Raw genomic sequence first — 25,196 nt, forward strand, 5'->3', positions numbered from 1 at the left:
TGGCCTGTCTGTCCAATATAACTGGCGGGACACTGCTGGCACTTTAATTTGTAAACACCTGATTTCTGAAATTTGCTATTGCCGTTATTGATAGTGTGCTGATTGAAGAAAAGATGAGTGTTGTTATTGGTTGTTTTAAAAGAAACTTTCACATTAAGTTTCTTGAAAACATTCATAATTTCGTATATTTTACTGTGTCTATAAGTAAAAAGGGCGTAACTATCTTCTTTCTTTTTGGTATCCTTAGTTAATGTGGAAAATTATTTTTCCTCAATTTTGCTAATAATTTTATCTACAAATTGCCTGTTGAACCCGTTTATTTTTGCTATAAAATAAATAGTATCCAATTCATTTTTACGATCTGCTTCTGACATGGGTATATTATAAGCTCTATAAATCATACTGTAAAAGGAGGCCCTCTTATGTGCTGCTGGGTGTATGGAATTTTGTTTAATTATGTTTGCCGTTTGAGTAGGTTTCCTAAATATTTTAAACCTAAGTTTATTAGAGTCATTAATAATTGTAATGTCAAGAAAGTTTAATGCTTAATTATTTTCACTTTCAAAAGAAAATTTAATCTGTGAATCCATATTGTTTAATTGTTCTAATACCTCCTGTCCATTAGTAATGCTATGGTCAATTATTGTAAATGTATCATCTACGTATTTCAACCAGCTTATTATTCCTTTAATGTTGTTAATTTTGCTATTTTCAAGAAAATCCATATAAATTTCCGCCATAATTCCTGAAGCTGGGGCCCCCATAGGAAGACCTTCCTGTTTATATATTTGACCGTTAAAAGTAAAATAATTATTAGCAACGACGAACTCCAAAATATTAATAAAATCGGCTATCTCTTGCCTGCTCAAATTACTGTATTTAAGTAGATTATTCTTTACAAGATTTATCGTTTTTTGATACTGGAATATTCGAGAACATATTTTTGACGTCGAATGAATATATCTTATGGTTCGATTGTATGTTTAAATCTTTAATACGATCGCAAAATTCTTTGGAATTCTTAATAGACCTATTACCCTCAAATCTATAATGTTTTTTTAAGAAATTGTGTATAAATCTAGACGTCTTATATATAGGGCTATTTCTGAAATTAATGATGGGTCTTATAGGTATATTCTCTTTATGCACCTTCGGTAGTGCCTTAGCTGTCGTAATACCCAGGTTCATATTAATAATTTTTTGAGACTCCCTTTCATTAAGGATGGAAGAAGATTGTTTAAGAAGTTTCTTTAAGTTTCTCTGAATGATATTCGTTGGGTCTTTTTTTATAATTTTGAATGAATTCTCTGCGAAAAAGGTTTTGGTTTTCTGTATGTATGATTCTTTATTCATAATGACCGTCACATTCCCCTTGTCCACCTTAGTCACAATCAAACCATTCTCCTTAATTTTCTGTTTTAGTGAAGCTATTGTTTGGTTATGATGTGTAGAAACTCTATATTTGTTATTATTTATTAAATTAGAAAGTTTTTTCTTTATATTAAATCTCGTCTCTGTTTAGTTCTCTATCGGTAACTTTTGTATTGCACTTTCGGCTTCCGCCGTGATCGTGATCGCGTCTTTAAGTTTAAATTGAACGGGCCAATTGAATTTGGGACCTTTCTCCATAACACTTATTTCGGACTTAACACCTTCACTTCCCCTTCCCACTCCCCGCCGAAACATAAACTCATCCACACTCACTCATATAATACAAGGAGTGCAAACAGAACAACAAGTAGTTCTCAAGAGGCTAGGAGTACCGCTAGACAATTACGCAGCAGAAAGAAAAGGAAGTGACAATTCTTTCGATAAGAAGTTTATACAGAATTATAATCAAAACCATAAACATATATTTTTTATCTTTCATTACAGATATACCAACAAGCCCAATTTGGAACATACAAGAACAATTCAAATTCTACCTCACATTAGAAAGTGTTTATTCACCAACAAGTTTGTTCATGAACAATATTCTCGTATTGACAACATAAAATTATTGCCAATACATTTTGTACAAATGTTACTCCAGCAACATTGAGAACAAGTTAAATGTTCATAACATAGGCAATTATCAACTCTAGAAAATTGTTAATATAGTTAACAAAGTTTCATTGACAATCATACAAGTCAAGCAACATTGAATCAATACAATTAGCCAGATCTCAAAAGGTTTTTAAAAATAATTTTAAAGGATGTTCACCATATGAGTTTCGTCAATAAAATGTTAGACTTGTAGATTTTAGACAAATATGTTTTAACTTAAAGACATAATTTAATTGTTATATGACTTGAAAAATATAATAAGATTTGTCGTCAGTCAGGTTTACAAGCATAATTTAATCCAATAGAATAGATTCATGATCTTATATAACCTTAAGTAAATGATAATTGGCTGATGATGCTCACGAAAAAGGAGCGAAACATGTACCATATCAACAACTTAATAAATATGTAAGTTTTTATTGTTTTTATTGTATTGAATAGGTGGCATTTAACAAAATTATAAGAATTTGTATCACAAGTAGATCTTCAATATGGACAAAAAATGAAATTTATAACCTGCAATAAGTGGAATATTCCAAGCTGTCAGTGGAGAGATGGCGTGGAATGACATTAATCGATGAATAGGTTTGAGTGGTGTTTTAAAAGTAGGAAAGATCACAATATGAAGATAAAGTTGGAATTTAAGAGGACAAATTGGGGCAAATATTCATTTATAGGAAGGGGAGTTAGGGATTGGAATAACTTACCGAGGGAGATGTTCAATAAATTGCCAATTTCTTCTAAATCATTCAAGAAAAGGCTAGGAAAACAACAGATAAGGAATTTGCTACCTGGGCGACTGCCCTAAATGCAGATCAGTTGATTGAGTAGTTGAATCTCCTCCACTATATGGTATATACTATATACATCCACCGTCTTTGTTACTCTTTGTTTCTCTAAGAATACTTTCTTTGGAACTCGGTACTGTCCCCTTTGGATCATGTGTCCTTACCATTTCCACTTGCTTGTTTCTATTCTGCCTTTTGCTTTAGTTATTGAGGAAAATGTAGGAGTTAAGAATGGTAGAAGGAAGCCACAATGTGAGTATGATTAACAAATAGGATATAATAGTCCAATGAAGTCAGCATAGGATGAGGTGGCATGGTGATGATCTGGCATGTCCTTGCTGATTCATGATGAAATTCCCAATACCATCTGAATACTGTACACAATTCCAAAATACATCCTTCAAATGACTGTAAGTTTTGGCTTTGCTAACACCATCTGCCACTATAAACTGAATACCGACATGGGGCAATTCTGCCCTTACCTGGTCACTTTGATTCTGCACATACAAACAGCACACTAACACTTCCCGATGATACAAGATTTCTTCCTGATGTATGTAGCCATCCACTAAAGCACGCATAATGTTCTCTTTTTATAAATAACAATGCTCATACTAAAGTCTCACTTTCGTTTGGGCAACCCTTTCAGATGAATGATTGTTGTTGCCAGGCTCAACTTGCCAGTTCCACAGAAGGATTCTTGATTCAAACCTACATTTGTGGTCTAAGCAAGAATAATCCCTCGTACATAATTTCTTCCTGTAGAAGGACTACTGTAAGAGAAATTCACAGTTATGAATATTGCCAAGGATGGAAAATCAGAGAAAGGGGGATGATGAGTTTAAATATTAAGGAAATTTAGGAGTCGGTGAGAGAAACAAGCAAATATTAGAAGTATTTCATATTTCACCCAAACAAAAAAAAAATCTTTATTTTGTATGTCTATGATAGAAGTGAAAACATTACATTATGTTCATAACTGACTGCAATGTTGCACCTCATGTGTCAAATAGTTTGAAAGATTCAACAATTTTTAGACATATACCACTTCTTTCATTTGAGAAGGTTCTTGTTCTGTTCACAAAATAATAATGTTCAAAGTCTATATACAGAACATTCCAAAGCTGCCTCTGATTCTACCAATAGAACCAATGTAAAGGCTAGCTCATAGTACTGTCCAAGAAAGTGACATTTTTCATTACTACTTTAAATATTTCATCTTGTAGATTTCATAACCTGATTCATCTAATTTTTCTTCAGTCCCGATGTATGTTGTCTTGTGATGATACGAATTTAACAATTTTTGGGTACAGTTTTTATGGTAAACAAATCATATATAGAAAGATAGGAACATGCTATAGAAAACGCACAATCACAAGTCAGTGTGGGATGATGATGATGATGATGATGATGATGCTTGTTGTTTAAAGGGACCTAACATCTAAGGTCATAGGACGGTGGAAAAAAGAAAGAGGAGATGAACAGACAAACTTGAACTGCAGGGGTACATACTGTATAAGTTAGGAGGTTTGGTTATAGTAAGAGACAGCAGTATGTAAAAATAATTTGTAAATATGGATGGTATCCATGTAGAAGAGGTTACTAATACTCACAAAGTATTGAAATTTACCTATGGTAATAAAGGTATTTACAAAAGATAAAAAGTTGAAAACTAGAAAAACAGCTGGGATTATAAGGATTTCTGGGGATATACTAAAGGCAATTGGCAATCGGTTGGGATATAGGGGCATATCAGAAATATTGTTTTGATAACTATTTATATAAAGGAGCTATACCAAATGAATGGAGAGTTGCTACAGTAGCTGCAGTGTACAAGGGAGAAAGTAATGAACATAAAGTGGATAATTACAGGCCAGTCACCTTGACAAAGTGTTGCATGTAAGCTCTGGAAAAGCATTCTTTATGATTATATTGGATACATTTTATAAATGACTAACTGGTTTGGTTTGATAGAAGGCAATTCAGGTTTTGGAAAGGTTATTCAAGTGCAGCTCAACTTGTAGGATTCTAGCAAGATATAGCCAATATTTTAGCTTATGGAGGTCAAATGGGCTGCATCGCTATTGACCTATCTGAGGCTTCTGATAGGGAAGGTGATGAGAGACTACTGAGGAACAAGAGGGCTATTGGACTAGAAAAAATGTAATAAAATGGGTGACTAAATTTCTAGAAAACAGAACTTAGAGAAAATTAGAGTAGGTGAAGCGTACCTTATAGGGAAAACTGTAAGTACCTATGTGTCAATATAAGGAAAGGTCTTCATTGTGGAAAACACAATAATGAGATTGTAAATTAAGGCTAAAGTATAGTTACAAGGGTATTTAGAGGTTGCAGTAATTATGTGAAAGGAAGGGGATATAAGTCACTGGTAAGATCCTTATTAAAGTAATGTACCACTGTATGGAATACCTGTTTTGAGAACTGAAAGGAAGCAAAGGAAAGCAGCGGAATTTGTTCTGGGTGATTCTTGACAAAGACCAGTGTAGACAAATTAATAATCCACCTAATCCATACAACATAAAATTAGTACTTCACTTTATTTTATTCTTGGTACTGGTTTCAACCTGTTGATATTAGGCCATCATCAGCCATAGGATCTTAAAACACTTAAAAATCTAATTGGCCATAAAAAAATAGATAGCATAATACTTGAAAATTGTTCTGATGCAATGTCAGTGTTCACTAAAATAAGTCACTGTCATGAGGATATAACACAACACTTGAAAAATTCTTATGATCTGTTGGTATACTTCAATAAATATAAATCACTGTTTTGAATATATATAAATAATTTGTTGAACACATGTATAAAATTAAATGCAATTGGTGAAAAATTAAAATTAATGTTAAATTAGATCTCAGTTGATTATGTTACAAAAATGTTGCCAACCTTGGGCTGGAAAGAATTGGCAGTAAGGAGACGAGTTGCTCAACTAAGCAGTATCTTCTAAGCTGTTGGCGATGAGAAAGCATGGACGAATAAGCTTGGATGGAAGTTTTAATAGTAGAGAAGATCACAATAAAGGTATAATTCAAGAGGAGAAATTGGGGCAAATATTCATTTATAGGAAGAGGAGTTAGGGATTGGAATAATTTACCAAGGGAGATGTTCAATAAATTTCCAAGTTCTTTGAAATGATTTAAGAAATAATTAGGTAAACAACAGTTACACAGGGTGACAGCCCTGCATGCTGATCAGTGGTGATTGACTGATCTGTCCAGATGTCCCTGCCCTCCTCATAAAGCTAGGAAGCTGGAACGAGCTCATCAGGGACTAGAGGATGGATGAAGGGCTGTGACTGATGAGGAGAGAGCCAGTTTGTCTGAAGACGACAGTATGGACATTGTTCTTGTCTTCGTATATTTTCCTGTTTGTCCTTGACTCCTCTTTCTGCCCCAAACTGGATTGTCAGCGTGTACATCCTATTATGCGTTCCTTTTCATGCTCCTATCTCTCTTTAGATTTCAAAATTCAATATTATAGTTAACACATTGACAATGGGCCCTAAATGGAGGCTGCTACCCCACGTAGTTCAAGCCTCCAAGAAAGAAATTACACTGCTACACTCAAACTACTGTAACTCAAAATATATTCAAGATGTATTCAAACTTTGAATATGTACTCAGTAGGTTGCTTTGTAGTCTGTACATTGTGATATTTTTCAAAGCAATACCGTTTGTGGCTCCATTTTATAGTCTTTCTAAGCACAGTGTAGTATGAATGCCAGGTTTGTGTCATGCATGTACTCATTGTTTTCAAGTATGTAAGGATTTCTCTTTACAACTACTCGCTGTTTACTGTTAGCCATTAATCATTAGAAATATCTAATTCACTGTCACTCGGTACCTATTACAACCGGTCTGTACAGAATTAATCACAATTATTGGTAGCACCTGAATACGTCGCGCCATGTTGACATCTGTACTGGAGCTCCAGGGAATAGCTCTACAACATATCCAACATTTTTTTATTAAATACATGAAAGTTTAAAGAAAGAAAGATGCAGCAATAATTAATATTCCATGACTACAACGTTTGGAACCCATAATCTCGCCCACAATTTCATCGAGAATTCTTGTAGCCCATCACCTACTGTCAAATGTTACCTACTGCCAGCTGAGAAACTACAAGAATTTTCAGGGCTCATCACCCATGTGGCACATCAGACAATTAATCTGTATATACACTGACTGACAGTGACAATGCAACATCAAGGAGGAGTGGTTCGAAAGGGATGAAAGTTGGGGAAAAAACAGAGACGGCACGGACGAATAATTGATGTTTATTTCAAACCGATATGCAGGTTACACAATGCACATGGCATCGACTCAGTAGGATGTAGGACCACCGCGCGCGGCGAGGCACGCAGAAACACGTCAAGGTACAGAGTCAATAAGAGTGCGGATGGTGTCCTGAGGGATGGTTCTCCATTCTCTGTCAACCATTTGCCACAGTTGGTCGTCCGTACGAGGCTGGGGCAGAGTTTGCAAACGGCGTCCAATGAGATCCCACACGTGTTCGATTGGTGAGAGATCCGGAGAGTACACTGGCCACAGAAGCATCTGTACACCTCGTAGAGCCTGTTGGGAGATGCGAGCAGTGTGTGGGCGGGCATTATCCTGCTGAAACAGAGCATTGGGCAGCCCCTGAAGGTACGGGAGTGCCACCGGCCGCAGCACATGCTGCACGTAGCGGTGGGCATTTAACGTGCCTTGAATACGCACTAGAGGTGACGTGGAATCATACGCAATAGTGCCCCAAACCATGATGCCGCGTTGTCTAGCGGTAGGGCGCTCCACAGTTACTGCCGGATTTGACCTTTCTCCACGCCGACGCCACACTCGTCTGCGGTGACTATCACTGACAGAACAGAAGCGTGACTCATCGCAGAACACGACGTTCCGCCATTCCCTCATCCAAGTCGCTCTAGCCCGGCACCATGCCAGGCGTGCACGTCTATGCTGTGGAGTCAATGGTAGTCTTCTGAGCGGCGGCCGGGAGTGCAGGCCTCCTTCGACCAATCGACGGGAAATTGTTCTGGTCGATATTGGAACAGCCAGGGTGTCTTGCACATGCTGAAGAATGGCGGTTGACGTGGCGTGCGGGGCTGCCACCGCTTGGCGGCGGATGCGCCGATCCTCGCGTGCTGACGTCACTCGGGCTGCGCCTGGACCCCTCGCATGTGCCACATGTCCCTGCGCCAACCATCTTCGCCACAGGCGCTGCACTGTGGACACATCCCTATGGGCATCGGCTGCGATTTGACGAAGCGACCAACCTGCCCTTCTCAGCCCGATCACCATACCCCTCGTAAAGTCGTCTGTCTGCTGGAAATGCCTCCGTTGACGGCGGCCTGGCATTCTTAGCTATACACGTGTCCTGTGGCACACGACAACACGTTCTACAATGACTGTCGGCTGAGAAATTACGGTACGAAGTGGGCCATTCGCCAACGCCGTGTCCCATTTATCGTTCGCTACGTGCGCAGCACAGCGGCACATTTCACATCATGAGCATACCTCAGTGTCGTCAGTCTACCCTGCAATTGGCATAAAGTTCTGACCACTCCTTCTTGGTGTTGCATTTGCTCTGTCAGTCAGTGTAAATGCTGAAATACTTTGTCGCCACATAGGGCACATTGCCATGTACAATGATTCTCGGCGCATAAGAACACCTGTGTATATACGCAGTTTCCATGGCTACAAAGATTGTACGATTTAAAAAAAATACATAAACACTAAAATCTGCGACCCCTCTACTCCATTACATGATTGAAAGTAGTTAAAATTATAGCCAACAGATAACACGACAAGCTACAAACGATGCCCATGCATAAAAATGGAGATATCCGGAGCCCGTCAAGAAACCCTGGCTGCAGTACTATGGCGATCTCTTGGGCTGGTCGTCAATGTGTTAAGGTTTTATTTTATTCTAAGCCATTGTAACTGAAATATTATTAAACATTCTGTTCCACATAACTGCTTTTCCTTTTACATTTCAGTTCACTTCCTTTAAAATAGGGTATCATACCTGCCAACCTTCAAAAACAAAAACTGGAAGATTGGGGAAACATTGCTTTTCCTGCCATGCAATGTCAAAATCACACCAACAAACAGTACAAATTACAAGGTATGAATTTTCCTCAATTCAGTGATATATATAAACTGTTCCAAAAATTGTTTCAGAAAAAGAGACGTATATTACTTCGGGCATAATGAAACATCAAACCTTTAATGAACACATCATGCTATAATGTAATGATAACTAATACTAACTCTTACACTGTCTCTGGCTCTGTCACATGAACCAATACTTAATACAACATTTTTAAACAAAACTGTATTAACACCTGAACACAATTAAACTTATTCAACCCACACTGATTAACCTCATGAAACCACAAGCATGACTACAAAATGTAATATAAGAACACCAAATAATATTTTATGATCATTGTGATATTCACTTTTCATTTTAAAGTCACCAATGAGAACAGGATGTCAGGCTAATAAGAGACTCACCTTTATTGCTCTTACTGACCAGTAAGAAAAAGGACTTTTGGCACTCACAGCTGCCAATAAGAAAATAACCTTCAGCTACATCCTCAAATGGCACAGGAGTGTTAAAAACGCACATATCCTAAATTCGGCAAACAATGACTTAAAATCGAGAGAAACAATTAAATAATCGGGAAGTCGAGAAGTCATATAAAAAAATCAGGAGTCTCCTGCCTAAATTGGGAGGGTTGGCAGGTATGCTTGTTATATAAAATACATGTAGGATATCTTCTACCACTGCACTACCCCCACTTGACCCGCCTCCATAGCATAACAGTTAGCAATATTAGTAGCCGTCCTCAGGGAGTCGGGTTCAATTCCCGGTACTGCCAGAAATTTAAGATTAGCAGGAGGGCTGATATGTGGTTAAATAGGTACATGCAGCTCACCTCCATTGGGGAGTACCTGAAAAGAGCTGCACCACCTCGGGAAGAGGACATTATATTTTATACTTTATATTTTATCCCAGAGAGAGTAAATACTCCTCCCCACTTAACTGGAACTGAAGCAGGCACATGTGTGTGGGGAAATGTGTACGTTGATGTATCCTACAGCTGAATTATCCCAGAGAGTGTAAATATTCCTCCCCACTTAACTGGAACTGAAGCAGGCACATGTGCATGGGGAAAGGTGCGCGTTGACGTGGTTTGCGGTATCGTGTCAACCGCAGAACAGGAATATTAATGTCTCGTTCAGGAAAACCTATTTTGTCACGAAGTTCACTATCCATGTTTGCAATATGATGTGCTGCCTCCCACCACCACCGTCGTGCTTCAACCACTCTTGAATGAATATGATGGTAATGCCGAGGGCAGGTAACTACCGAATCCTCGCTTGGCTCGAATCCTGCTGTTCGCAACATGGATGCTACTGTTGGAGCAGTGAGACGCTCGAGGTCAATCTTGGCTGCTCGACCTCTTGCCTTCTGCGAAGCGCCGCTGCTACCACTTCCAGACCTCATGGACAGTAGTTCCCTCCGGCGATATCCTCGGCCACTTGGGGTCTTCTTGGGACCACCACCAAACAGCCCACGCATTTCTGCCACTGAGATCATATACTTTGCATCCAAACTGACAAGTTCCTGTGGACAAGTAAGAAAAATGAGTATATGGGTACATATACTGTAAATATACACTCACCGGGAAAAAAGTAAAACCGATGTATTTCACACAAAATTTAATATTAGTCTACTTCAAACCTTGTATAAAGCAATATTATGACAATTCAACAATATGGCAGTGTATCTTATCTTAATTTAATTAGCCCATTTGAGAAGTTTCAGTGCAATAATTGAGAAACAGTATTGAATGTAACGATCACATCACTGCCTTCAGACAAAAATAAACACAGACATCTCTCTTAAGGTTTATTGCTGTAAATTCACATGCTATATATATTTGAGGACATTAGATTAGAGGTTATCTGCAACAGTCTCACTTCTAAGTCAGGTCACAGTAGCTCTTTCTCCTGAAAACACAACAAGGACTGTGGAATTAGTGGAGTTTGGGCACAGCATGTGCTATATGGCAGATGTTATAGGCACTTCCTTTTCTAACATGTAGGGAACTGCTAAATGACACAGAGAGGACAATATCTACACCACGAAGTCCCATTCTGGTCATAGAAGAAGCTCTGCAGAGTGCAATGATCGATTTGTTGTAGTGCAAGTACTTTGTGATAGAAACACAACAGCTGTGGAGGCTAGAAATTGTTTGGAGCAAGTACAGGGCATAAACATTAGCGAAAGGACTGTAAAAAGAAGGTTGTATGAAGTGGATTTATCAAAGAGTCTCACACAGGACCTTTTCTTACATTTGAGCACTAAGTATCTTCTTGGATGCAATTTTCCATGAATGGGGCTTGTGCTCGTCAAGAATGGGAGACTGACAGCCCATCGATACATCAAGGAGATTTTAGTGTTTCCTTTCGCACTTATCATCGGAAGGTAAGACTGCTAAGTTGGAGACAGACAATAGGATAGAAGTACTTGGCATGTTTTGAGTAAGTTTGGAGGCTGTACTTCAGCATATAAATAGCTGTAATATACTGCAATGGTTGGGAAACCAATATATTGAAACCACACTGAACGTGAATGAAGAAATTAGCAACTGCACGAGTAAGCATGTTGTGGACACCGGTAATATCAGCAATAAAAATAGTGATGGTATGTACAATACCAAGAAAATTAGAACTGAACTCAGAGATCAGGAATTTGGGAAGTGGTGTCAACTACAAAGAAAAGGGTAGGGAGTTTGATTTTATAAAGAATTCGTTCCTTGTAACCATTAGATAATGTACCCGGATGAGATAGGCCATAGTTTTCATGATTTGATTTTTATACGATAAATACAGATATATAGGAATATTAAATTGAATACAGTGTCAGTTTTGTGTGGACGGAAGAATTTCAACATAGTCAGACATATCGCGACAATCCATCGCCACAGTTTAGCCTGTCCTAATGGGGAGAATATTCTTGGTCAGAAGCTAAGAGGATTAAATCTAGAGCTCACAACAACACAAGTAATGACTACAAGGAAGTGAAAGAGTATTTATTTCTGAACAAGGGCGAGGCCAGGTGCATCACCGATACCGAGAATATGACGTACCAGTTTTTCCAACGCCTCGAGGCATTTGGTGTTGTCAAGTTGCAACAAAGAGATTTTAAACTAACCGATGTGGTGTTGACCAATGGCAAAATTTATCAGAGGCTCGCAGATAAACCAACATAAGAGAAACTCAGAGTGAACTCCAGTTAGCTTCTCCGATAACAATAATTAAATTATTCCAACCACAGAATTGAATAGAGGGGATTTTTGTGATATCATTCCTATGTTGATTAATTGTAATTGTAATAAATTAAAGTAATGAGTTCTTGGAAATGACCCACACTATCTCACCATTGGTCAAGATGAGCACGCCATCAGGGACGCCGACTTAGCGCGCAAAAGGTGGGGGACAGGAATCTAGTGATATTTCCATGATCACCGAACGATATGAGTTCAGAATACGACACATGAATGTGTATCGCCAGTTTATTAAGTGGGATAAATTAAGAGATCCAAATCCACCTGCATATGCCGATTTAGGATAACCAACGCCCCTCCCTATGAGATGACCACGGATGACCCCGGCGGGAAACCATATCGTCCATAAATAACCAGCAGTGGGACCTCACATCACCAGTTGTTACCAGTCACCAGTTGTGACCAGTCGAGCTTCACATCAACCAGTCATTTGAAATAATTTAATACGCTGACACGGTGACTCTGCAACTCAGTACCAGAAAACTCATTATAGATTCTGTTAGAGTGAAAGTACGTTAATAGTCATGAAGGTGAAGACGAACAGTGATAATTATTCAGTATACCTATCGAGTGTAAATTATTAATATCACTGAATGTGAAATTAATACATTTCTCAACATTTCATGTGTTGGAATTTAAAGGATCAACAGGAACACCGATAATACTTTTTGAAGGCAGTGTTCAGAGCCTGAAATAAATATTTCATGATAGACGGTGTAACAATTATTGTAGCAGGGAACTGTAGGAGCAAGGCGATCACAAGACAGCATCGTATACTTCGGGAAGTGCGGATTGAAGAACGCGATATGTGCCGGTTCGAATGAAACGACGCTTTGTCGTAATGTGTCACGACGTGTGATTCGGGCTCATATGAAGAATAATTGTGCAAATGTAATGGGTCTAGAGGCACCTATAAGTGTTTTTTTCTTCTTGTATAAATTAATGTAAATTCTGTAAGTAAGGTATTAATCATGGGGTAGTTGCCCAGAAGTGTTTTATTGTGTTAAATTTATAAAGTGCGATATGATGGACGAGTAAATTACCATGGGGCCAGGAGGCTTCTCATCCACTACGAGACAATGGAATTCTACATAGGAATGAGTACACAAATTTAATATTTGGGGATGTTATCGCAACTAAACGGGGTTCAGTGTAGATTAATTATGGTTACTTAACATGGTCCGCCTCCCGAATCCATGATTTTATTTTTTTGTTAGACGGACGAACTAATTTATATTAACGTAATAATGGGTTGGATTGATTAATTTGAGTGTTTGTTGTATATAATGTAAATATGGGATATATTTCTTTCAATTAATGCATGCTGTTTGTAATACTTTGATTTAAGTTCATTTCAAGTGTTAAATTCCTTTTTGTGCTAACCCATTTATTTGATTTTCAATCACTGCGGTGATTATTGGTATTTTAGTTAGGAATATTTGCTACCAGACAGCCAGATAGATTATAAAAATGCCAGAGTATGTAAAATTTGTGTTGCGTACGGAAGGTCATAAATATAATAATGATACCGTTCTATCTGCTTTGGGTGTTCGCAAGTTCTATAATAATAATAATAATAATAATAATAATAATAATATTAATAATAATAATAATAATAATAATAATAATAATATTTTGTGAGTTTGCAAGTTCAAGTATAATAATCATGACAGTGCTTTGTGAGCGGCAAAGGAAAGTAAATTATTATTTTTTTTTTTGCTAGGGGCTTTACGTCGCACCGACACAGACAGGTCTTATGGCGACGATGGGACAGGAAAGGCCTAGGAATGGGAAGGAAGCGGCCGTGGCCTTAATTAAGGTACAGCCCCAGCATTTGCCTGGTGTGAAAATGGGAAACCACGGAAAACCATCTTCAGGGCTGCCAATAGTGGGATTCGAACCTACTACCTCCCGGATGCAAGCTCACAGCCACGCGCCTCTATGCGCACGGCCAACTCGCCCGGTTAAATTATTATTATTAATAATAATAATTATAAGATTTTATGCGTTTGCAAGTTAAAGTATAATAATAATGACAGTGCTTCGTGAGTTGGCTAGTGCAAATAATAATCAATGTGGAGATGACATGTAGCGTTAAAGAATTTAATTCGGGTAATCAGTTTGATTTTACGTAAATTGTTGATTTCACGTTTTTGGACTTTATATTAACCATTAAAATTTGTTTAAAAGTGATAAAGGCATGTGAATTAGAATGGTCACGATATGTTAAAAGCCCAGAGTGGTTTGAGCCCATATTTAGAGTTGGAAGTCATGAGGGACAAAAATCCGGCTTGAAATAAAATTGAGCCGTACTGTTTGTAATGATAAAACAGATGAATCTCAAGGTCTAAGATGATATAAAATGCATATTCTGGTGTTATGAGTGGCAGAATCCACGCACCGAGGATTAATTTACGAATTAAATGTTTGAAGAGTTCCAATAAAAGGAAATGGACTTCAAATTAGAAGGAATAGTTTAGCAATCGCCAGCATTGGAGGTATTTGCCCAGCCGCGATGTGCCATACGTTGTGAGATGTGTCTTGGGAGGACGTGTGTCCCCATATAAATTAACGGCAGTACGAAACTGAAGGTACGGTCCCGAATACCGTGTTGTCCCAACCGACATAAAGCAGATCTTGGTGGTTCATAATGGGATTTAACATATGTGACTGAATTCTAAAGAGTGGAGATTATAATATCCAACTTCCCATTTTAATAATAACAATAATAATAATCCAAGTGAATCTTATTTTAAATCAGTTGCTTAGTACCAGTCCGCCTCTGTGGTGTAGTGGTTAGCGTGATTAGCTGCCACCCCCGGAGGTCCGGGTTCGATTCCCGGCTCTGCCACGAAATTTGAAAAGTGGTACGAAGGCTGGAACGGGGTCCACTCAGCCTCGGGAGGTCAACTGAGTAGAGGTGGGTTCGATTCCCACCTCAGCCATCCTGGAAGTGGTTTTCCGTGGTTTCCCACTTCTCCTCCAGGAAAATGCCGGGATGGTACCTAACTTAAGGCCACGGCCACTTCCTTCCCTCTTCCTTGTCTATCCCTTCCAATCTTCCCCATCCCCCGCAAGGCCCCTGTTCAGCATAGCAGGTGAGGCCGCCTGGGCGAGGTACTGATCATTCTCCCCAGTTGTATCCCCGGACCAAGAGTCTGAAGCTCCAGGACACTGCCCTTGAGGCAGTAGAGGTGGGATCCCTCGCTGAGTCCGAGGGACAAACCGAACCTGGAGGGTAAACAGATGATGATGATGATGCTTAGTACCAAAGTAGACTGAAACTGTAAAAGCTTATGCATTAACCATAAATATCGCTAACGATAGTGTAACATGCGAAATTAAGTTACTATAATAATAATATGAAAAGGGATAATAGGAAGAATTTATTCGATTAATTTGAGAATAATTATGGTGAGATCAATGTAAGATATTAAATCCATGATGAATAAGTGATACAAAAATGATAATCTCCACTAATAATAGTAATAATAATAATAATAATGAAAAATTGAAGAACCAGAAGATGAAGAACTTGTGATAGTAATTTGAGAATAATAATTATGATGAAAGGAAATTAAGATATTTAATGAGCGATGATTCATTATTACGAATATAATAATAATAATAATAATAATAATAATAATAATAATAATAATAATAATAATAATAATAATAATAATAATAATATTTTATTAGGAAACTGATCATTAAATTGTGCGAATAAATTACGAGGAAGAACGACCCTTCGTTTGAAATGTCGGCAAGGGTTGGCATAACATATGAGTTCAATACGGACCAACAACATGAAATTTATAACCTTTAATGGTTGGCATATAATCATCCTGGATGACAAATTATAATAATCAAGTATAGGATTATAATTGAAATTAATGATAATAATAAAATATTTGATGGTAATCACAGAATATGATAATGATCAGATAAAGAATGATAATGATAATTATTAATAATCATAGGAAGATATGATAGGGAGATTGTCAGGGGTAGATGCGAAATAATCCATGGGCGGCACATGTCTTCGTTGTCAGAGCGTAGTAATGAACCTTTCCGTACGTCTTGTCATATTGACAAGTGTAAATATTGAAATAGGCTTTGAGTTAATGAGCTCTACCTGGCATGTTTGTGAACCTGGAAATAATAGGCTAGAGTTCGTCCATACTATAAATTCCCGTTTTCGATACGATAACATTTCCACGGTGGGTGTCTGGCTGACCAGAATGTACATACCGGAAGAGTCTCATGTCCAAACGGAACGAGGAGATGACAGTAAATAGTTACACTCATGCCTTCGTCTCCGAAAGAAGATCTCCAGCGATGAAACGTCCACTCATACGGATGTGAATTCGACCCCCAGTAACCAATTGGGGCGAATTCACCAAATGTTTTACGCTACCAGAGTAGTGGGGTAAATCCAAGTAGTATGTCATTTATTTTTCAGGATGGAAGTGTCCCAATGTAATAATTGTCATCATGTGTAGTTTGCAAAATAAGCGAATGAATTGCTCCTCATTGCAATTTCAATAGGAAACAGTTTCCATATCTTTTTATTGTAGTTAGTCCAGTATGCCCATGGAATTTAAGTTGTCACTTCCCAGTCCTATTGTGGAGTCTAAAATTTGTATCCATGAATGAGCAGTCCCCGTTACCTTAATTTGCATGCCCCGTTCATCCCTGTGTTTATTTGGTGCGCCGATTTATAATTATATGTTCTTTATAAAATAATTTTTGTTATCTTTTTCGAACTGATCATCCCTGAGATTAATGCTAGTCTGGGACCCAGGAGGTGAGCGGGTGCAATAAGAAGGCATGAAGATCTCTCTATTTTGGAGTGGAGGGATGCTCTGCGTCTGTAAGAGCCATACAAGAAAGATCCCATCATTATACCCACTGCAAAAGATGCAGTGAAACTGAAACATTAGCTCACCTCTTGGGTGTCTGTCCCTTTAGTGAAACTCTTAGAAACACTCGCCACCACACCATCGAGTCATTTACTGTGCATTTCGTCCAAGGCAAAGGATTTCAAGTACACAAGGAGATTCATGGTCTTGCAGTAAATGGCAGCACAAGGAGAATTGACATGATCACCATTAACAGAAAAGCAGGCTATATTTTAGACCCCACGATAAGATACGCATCTAACTCAACCAGCCAAAGATGACAAAAAGAAACATATATATGCTTACAGTGGCATATTACACAGAAAAATACCACATAGAGGATATTCAGGTGATGGATCTTATGACTGGTGCCATGGGAACAACCAACAAAAAGGTGGAAGAAATCATGAGAGTTTTCAAGATCAGTACTATAATGAAAGATCATATTTACAGCTAGGCAGGGAGTAGAAAAGAAATGGGAATTTGGGAAAGACATTGCAGTTGCATTCATAGATATACAAAAGGCTTATGACATGGTTAGAAGAGAAGAGATATGGCAAGGTATGTACAGAATGGAATTGTCAAGAGAAATACAACTCAGAATTAGAAACATGTATAACAAATGTCTGAACTGTGTTACATTAGATGGGAAAAAATTAGAATGTTTTAGAACAGACAGAGGAATTCAACAAGGAAGTGTACTTTCACCAGTGCTTTTTAATATAGTGATGAACAATGTTATGAGGAAAGTTTACTAAGGGCCAACAGCAAATGATATGGAAGTCATAGCATATACAGATGATGTGATGATATGGGAAGAAAATGAACAAAAATTGGAAGAACAATTAAATACCTGGCAATACCTGGCAGAGGGCAATTCAAGAAGCAGGCATGGAAATAAGTTTAACGAAAAGTGAGGTAATGAAAATCTGTAGAGAAAACAGTAAAATAAATAAATAAATAAATAAATAAATAAATAAATAAATAAATAAATAAATAAATAAATAAATAACCTGTGTGTTTGAGTCATCAGTCCATAGACTGGTTTGATGCAGCTCTCCATGCCACCCTATCCTGTGCTAAACTTTTCATTTCTACGTAACTGTTGCATCCTACATCTGCTCTAATCTGCTTGTCATATTCATACCTCGGTCTACCCCTACCGTTCTTACCACCTACACTTCCTTCAAAAACCAACTGAACAAGTCCTGGGTGTCTCAAGATGTGTCCTATCATTATATCTCTTCTTCTCGTCAAATTTAGCCAAATCAATCTCCTCTCACCAATTCGATTCAGTATCTCTTCATTCGTGATTCGATCTATCCATCTCACCTTCAGCATTCTTCTGTAACACCACATTTCAAAAGCTTCTATTCTCTTTCTTTCTGAGCTAGTTATTGTCCATGTTTCACTTCCATACAATGCCACGCTCCACACGAAAGTCTTCAAAAACATCTTTCTAATTCCGATATCAATGTTTGAAGTGAGCAAATTTCCTTTCTTAAGAAAGCTCTTCCTTGCTTGTGCTAGTCTGCATTTTATGTCCTCCTTACTTCTGCCATCGTTAGGTATTTTACTACCCAAGTAACAATATTCATCTACTTCCTTTAAGACTTCATTTCCTAATCTAATATTTCCTACATCACCTGCCTTCGTTCGACTGCACTCCATTACTTTTGTTTTGGACTTATTTATTTTCATCTTGTACTTCTTACCCAAGACTTCATCCATACCATTCAGCAACTTCTTGAGATCTTCTGCAGTCTCAGACAAAATAACAATATCATCAGCTAATCTCAAGGTTTTGATTTCCTCTCCTTGGACTGTGATTCCCTTTCCAAATTTTCTTTCATTTCCTTTACTGCCTGTTCTATGTAAACATTGAAAAGGAGAGGGGACAAACTGCAGCCTTGCCTCACTCCTTTCTGGATTGCTGCTTCTTTTTCAAAGCCCTCGATTCTTATCACTGCAGACTGATTTTTATACAGATTGTAGGTGATTCTTCGTTCTCGGTATCTGATCCCTATCATCTTCAGAATCATAAATAGCTTGGTCCAATCAACATTATCGAATGCCTTTTCCAGATCTACGAATGCTTGTCCTTCTTGATTCGATCCTCTAAGATCAGACGTAAAGTCAGGATTGCTTCACGTGTTCCTACATTTCTTCTGAAGCCAAATTGATCTTCTCCCAACTCAGCTTCAACTTGTTTTTCCATTCTTCTGTAAATAGTACATGTTAAAATTTTGCAGGCATGAGATACTAAATTGATGGTGTGGTAGTTTTCACACCTGTCAGCACCGGCTTTCTTGGGAATAGGTATAACAACATTCTGCCGAAAATCGGGTGGGACTTCTCCTGTCTCATACATCTTGCACACTAAATGAAATAACCTTGCCATGCTGGTTTCTTCTAAGGCAGTCAGTAATTCAGAGGGAATGTCATCAATTCCAGGTGCCTTGTTCCTATTTAGGTCTCTCACAGCTCTGTCAAACTCTGACCTCAAAATTGGGTCTCCCATTTCATCAGCATCAACAGACTCTTCATGTTCCAGGACCAAATTATCTACATCTTTACCTTGATACAACTGTTGGATATGTTCCTGCCATCTTTCTGCTTTGTCTTCTTTCCCTAGAAGTGGCTTTCCATCTGAGCTCTTAATATTCATACACCTAGATTTTCCTTGATTTTCCTGTATGCAGCATCTACCTTTCCCAGGACCATACAGCCTTCGACATCCTTGCACTTCTCCTTCAGCCATTCTTCCTTAGCTATCTTGCACTTTCTATCCACTTGATTCTTTAATCGCCTGTATTCTTTTCTGCCCTCTTAATTTCTAGCATTCTTGTATTTTCGTCATTCATCAATCAGGTCTAGTATTTCCTGCATTATCCACTGATTCTTAGTTGATCTTTTCTTCCTTCCTAACATTTCTTCAGCAGCTCTACTGACTTCATTTTTCATGACTCTCCACTCTTCTTCTATAGTGTTTCCTTCAGCCTTTTCATTTAGTCCTTGTGCAATATGTTCCTTGAAACAATCCCTCAGACTATTTTCTTTCAACTTGTCTAGATCCCATCTTTTTGCATTCTTTCCTTTCTTCAATTTCTTCAACTTCAGTTGGCATTTCATGACCAACAAGTTGTGGTCAGAGTCCACGTCTGCTCCTGGGAAAGTTTTGCAATCCAACACCTAGTTTCTGAATCTGCTTAATCATAATGAAGTCTATTTGATACCTTCCAGTGTCTCCAGGTCTCATCCATGTATACAGCCGTCATTTGTGGTGTTTGAACCAAGTATTGGCAAGGACTAAATTATGATCAGTGCAGAATTCAACCAGCCGACTTCCTCTTTCGTTCCTTTGTCCCAATCCAAATTCTCCTACTGTACTACCTTCTCTTCCTTGGCCTACCATTGCATTCCAGTCTCCCATCACAATTAGATTCTTGTCACCTTTTACATATTGTATTAAATCTTCTATCTCCTCATATAATCTTTCGATTTCTTCATCATCCGCTGAACTAGTAGGCATATAGACCTGCACTATTGTGGTGGGCATTCGTTTGATGTCTATCTTGATGACAATAATTCTTTCACTATGCTGGTCATAGTAGCTTACCCGCTGCCCTATTTTCTTATTCATTATTAAACCAACTCCTGCATTTCCCCTGTTTGATTTTGTATTGATAATTCGGTAGTCGCCTGACCAAAAGTCTTTTTCTTCCTGCCAACGTACTTCACTTATTCCAACTACATCTAACTTTAGCCTATCCATCTCCCTTTTCAGATTCTCTAACCTACCACAACGATTCAAACTTCTAACATTCCACATTCCAACTCGCAGAATGTCAGTATCCATCTTCCTGATGATCGCCCCCTCTCGTGTAGTCCCCACCCGGAGATCCGAATGGGGGACTAGTTTACCTCCGAAACATTTTACCCGGGAGGAAGCCATCATCAGTACATCATTCATACAGAGAGAGCTGCATGTCCTCGGGGGATAGTTACCGCTGTAGTTTCCCGTTGCTTTCAGCCGTGTAGCAGTATCAACACAGCTAAGCCATGTTGAGTATTATTACAAGGCCATATCAGTCAATCATCTAGACTGCTGCCCTTGTAACTACCAAAAGGCTGCTACCCCCCTTTCGATGAACCATTCGTTAGTCTGGTCTCTCAACAGATACCCATCCGATATGGTTGCACCTGCGGCTCGGCTATCTGCATCATTGGGACACGCAAGCCTCCCCACCGCGGCAAGGTCACATGGTTCGCAGAGGAGGATAAATTACCTACCAAAACAAAAATCATGATTTATAAATCATATTATTTGCCAATATTGACCTATGGATCAGAATGCTGGACTTGAGAAAAAAGATCTGAGTAGAATACAAGCAATAGAGATGCGCTTTCTGTGAGGGATCTTGGGTAAAATGAGGAGGGACGAGATAAGAGATGAAACATACTACAGATCAACCCCCTAAAAGAAACTATGGAGAGAAATAGGCTAAATGGTTTGGCCACATCAAAAGAATGGGACAAGAAAGATTACCAAGAAGAGCTCTGGAATGGACAGAATCTGGAAGAAAACCACTAACAAGATGGAGGGATCAGGTGGAGGATGACATAAATCGGAGAGGACTACAATGGGAGCCAGTGATGAACAATAGACTGTGGGTAAAAAAGAGAAGATTGGAAGAGGCTCTGTGAATGACCTGCATAAGCAAAAATGTATCAGTAAGAATAAGAATATTTTTAGACAGCATAGAACAATAGGTATAAAACCCAACAGAGTCTCTTAGGTTTTCATTGTTTATCTGGCTTTCTTCTTACACTACATTTCCTGCATCAAGATCTGTGAAGATGGTCCCTCAATGAGTGTTGATGCCCACAAAAAGCTGGAAGGCAAATAAGCTCATCAAGAGCTGAGAAGGGATGGATGTAGACGAACTGGGATTGGTGAGGAGAGAGCCTCCGTTATAGCGAGAATTCATAACAGTGAAATATTTACTCACTATAGTGGATTGTCTTACTCTTTACAAACTTTAGTTTATTCTCCACCTAATCAATACAGTTTACTCTCAAACAGTACTAGTTTCGACCATACATGGTGGTCATCCTCAGCAATTCATCATAAAAGTTTGGAATTAGAAGGCCGTAGTGTCGTCATTGGGAAGATTAAGGTGATGAGAATAGGAAAGGAGGAGATTGCTGTTAATATAACACTAGAGGGAAAGAAATTGGAACAAGTGAAGTCATTCAGATATTTGGGAAGTTTGTTAACATGGAATGGAAGCTGTACAGAAGAATTAAGAAGCAGAATATCTATGGGAAAAGAAGCTTTGAGAGGGCTTTCGACATCTAAGGCAATTCCTACTGATTTAAGAAAGAGGTTCACAAACAGGTGTGTGGAGTGTAGTGTCATATGGAGCTCAAACAGGGACACTAAGAAGCAAAGTATTTGGAAAGTTTTGAAATGTGGTTGTGGAGAAGAATGGAAAAAGTGATGTGGACAGACAAAAGTGCTGAGAAAAGTAGAAGAGAAGAGACACCTGATGAAAATAATAAAGACGAGGAAAATATCCTTGTTGCATCACATACTGTGCAGAAAATGGAAATTGTCTTCAACAGAGGCTGATGGAGGAAAAAATAGATGGAAAAAAAAAAATAAGAGAAAGAAGAAGATTTGGAATATTAACTGATGTCAAACAAGGGAGAAGCTATGAACAACTGAACCAAGATGCTCAGGACAGAGAATCACGGATGATGTCCATTTGATACCTGTCTCAAGACAGATTCACAGAGGAGGAGGAGGAGGAGGAAGAAGAAAAGAAGAAAAGAAAAAAAGAAGAAGAAGAATTTAAATTATGCTGTAGTGAACACTGACAGTTGTGCTGGGTGCACCGCTGGAACCCCCGCCCTCCTTCCCCATGGTGGCAACAGCTCCGAAAGGCCTTGGCTTACCAAGCAATCGCTGCTCAGCCTGAAGGCCTGCAGATTTTAAGATGTCATATGGTCAGCACGACAAATCTCTCGGCCGTTATTCATGGCTTTCTAGACCGGGGCCACCATCTCACCATCAGATAGCTCCTCAATTGTATCACGTAGGCTGAGCGGATCTTGAACCAGCCCTGAGATGCAGGTAAAAATCCCTGACCTGGCTGGGAATCGAACCTGCGGCCTCCAGGTAAGAGGTAGGCATGCTGCCCCTACACCATGCGGCCAGCACCACTGTAACCTCAAAGGATATTCCCCCGTTAACACTCTTACAGACCGATAAACTTATTTTATAACACCAGGATATCCTTCACTTATTGTAACCAAAGAAGATTGTTCCTTCCATGATACGGCCGTTGAAATGCACATCAGCAATTAACCAGTTTTATTTGCGTAAACACTGTGATATTCTCTTGTAATGTATATTTCACTTTGATCCATGGTGAAACTACCAGTATACACTAGCATTTTATGTAACCCTTATTCGACACAACTGCAGTTTTGAGTGCAGCTACACCCATATCGTTTTTAATCTTGTGGTCTACTAGTTTTTATCCCAAATCCACTTGACCATTATGAAGTGTCTAAAGGTTGGACTTAATGTGTACATTAGTGTGTTTTATGTGTCTGATTTGTAGTCATAACTGAGGATGTTTAACCCCCTTTTGTTTATGACGGCACTATTACACCCTTCCGGGTCTCGAATGGAAGACCCGCGCATAAGAATGCCTCCACATAACTGGGTAAACACCCACGGATGAGACTAGAGTAAGGGGGCTCGACTAGCCTAACGAGCTTCGAACCGATTCCCTTCCTACTTTCTGTGCTAGCCGCGGCAGCCCGAGCACTTGGGGGAGTGGTTACGTTCGAAAGAAAGAAAAAAAACAACAACAAATATTTAAGATGGAGCCTTATGTAATATGAAAGTAGGATTCTCCGGGTTCAACTATTACTGGATACTGCTTAGCATAACTATAAATGACAAGAATCATATAATGTGGGGTTACGAATACTAATTTATTCAAAATATGACATAATAAAAGAAGGAAAGTACACCACCCTATACAATGAACTCTCCGCATACGGGAGGAAAAGAAAAGTAATTGACACTCTAAATATGACTCGCCTCAGGGCATCGTCGGCACAATGGTATAATTGAGGTTTTGGGACCACTTTCGCCCATCTTTCCCTCATAAGTTCATGCCTTCATTACATTTTATTCTTCTGTCGAACACATCGTGTAATATGAGATGATGTCCACTTACATAACACATTATATTCTTAGCACGTAATCAACCGGTCCCTACGCTACATAATTGACACATCAAAGAGATATTTACATAATACACAACAAAAACACACATATTATTTAGCTAAACCCCGGACTCCCTTATCTATCACCAAGACCAGACAACGCTGAACGACGGTTCCGTTTGAACTCAAAATAGACGCGCCTTACATACCAAACACATACAGATAAATACACTTCATGCTGAAAAAAAGGCCATTCCTGTAAGAAAAACATGGTTATCAGTATCACCTGCCTCAGCCCGTCTGACCTGTTCTCGAACATATGACTCCGACCGAGAGGTGCATTCCTGAAAGAGAATCCTAACTAGCTACGGTCTCATATCACCGGACATTGGGCAGAGATCCACATTCATTTGTTAATTACCTTTTAAAATCACCGTGATATTATCATTATATAAGTATTCTTCACTAAGCCATTTAAACCAAACAAAAGAGCACGGCGAAAACCCAGGGCCCGAGTCTTGCGACAATAGGACAGCAGGTCTCCTTCTGTCACAAAGGGGGCGAACAGACCTGCACAAAAAAAGAAAGAAAGGATGGGTCATTCGCCGTACTGCAGCCAGCACTCATTCATTAGCTACGTCAGCTTCTTGACTCCTCTCAATTATAATGGCCAGGCCTCCTTTTCCTTGGAGAGACACACATCTCTGGCTCATTTGTTTATTCATCTTACCGTAGAATTCCCATGAGATACTCATTTATTCTATACCTTCTCATTCTCTTCATGAGCACCATCACTTCCGAATTATCTCATCAGAAACTATCTGGAT

The 25,196-nt window shown here is 38.7% G+C and overlaps 1 protein-coding gene across 1 annotated transcript in view; it reads right to left on the minus strand.

Moving 5' to 3' along the window:
• Positions 1 to 9,972: 9,972 nt before the first annotated feature.
• Positions 9,973 to 25,196, minus strand: part of LOC136866625 (uncharacterized) — a 293,808-nt gene continuing 278,584 nt past the window's right edge. Inside the window, exon 10 of the mRNA XM_068226783.1 lies at positions 9,973 to 10,494. Coding sequence (XP_068082884.1) covers positions 9,973 to 10,494 — 522 coding nt within the window. The remainder of the gene's footprint in view (positions 10,495 to 25,196) is intronic.

Source organism: Anabrus simplex, chromosome 3 (assembly GCF_040414725.1).
Source record: "Anabrus simplex isolate iqAnaSimp1 chromosome 3, ASM4041472v1, whole genome shotgun sequence".
Lineage (NCBI taxonomy): Eukaryota > Metazoa > Arthropoda > Insecta > Orthoptera > Tettigoniidae > Anabrus > Anabrus simplex.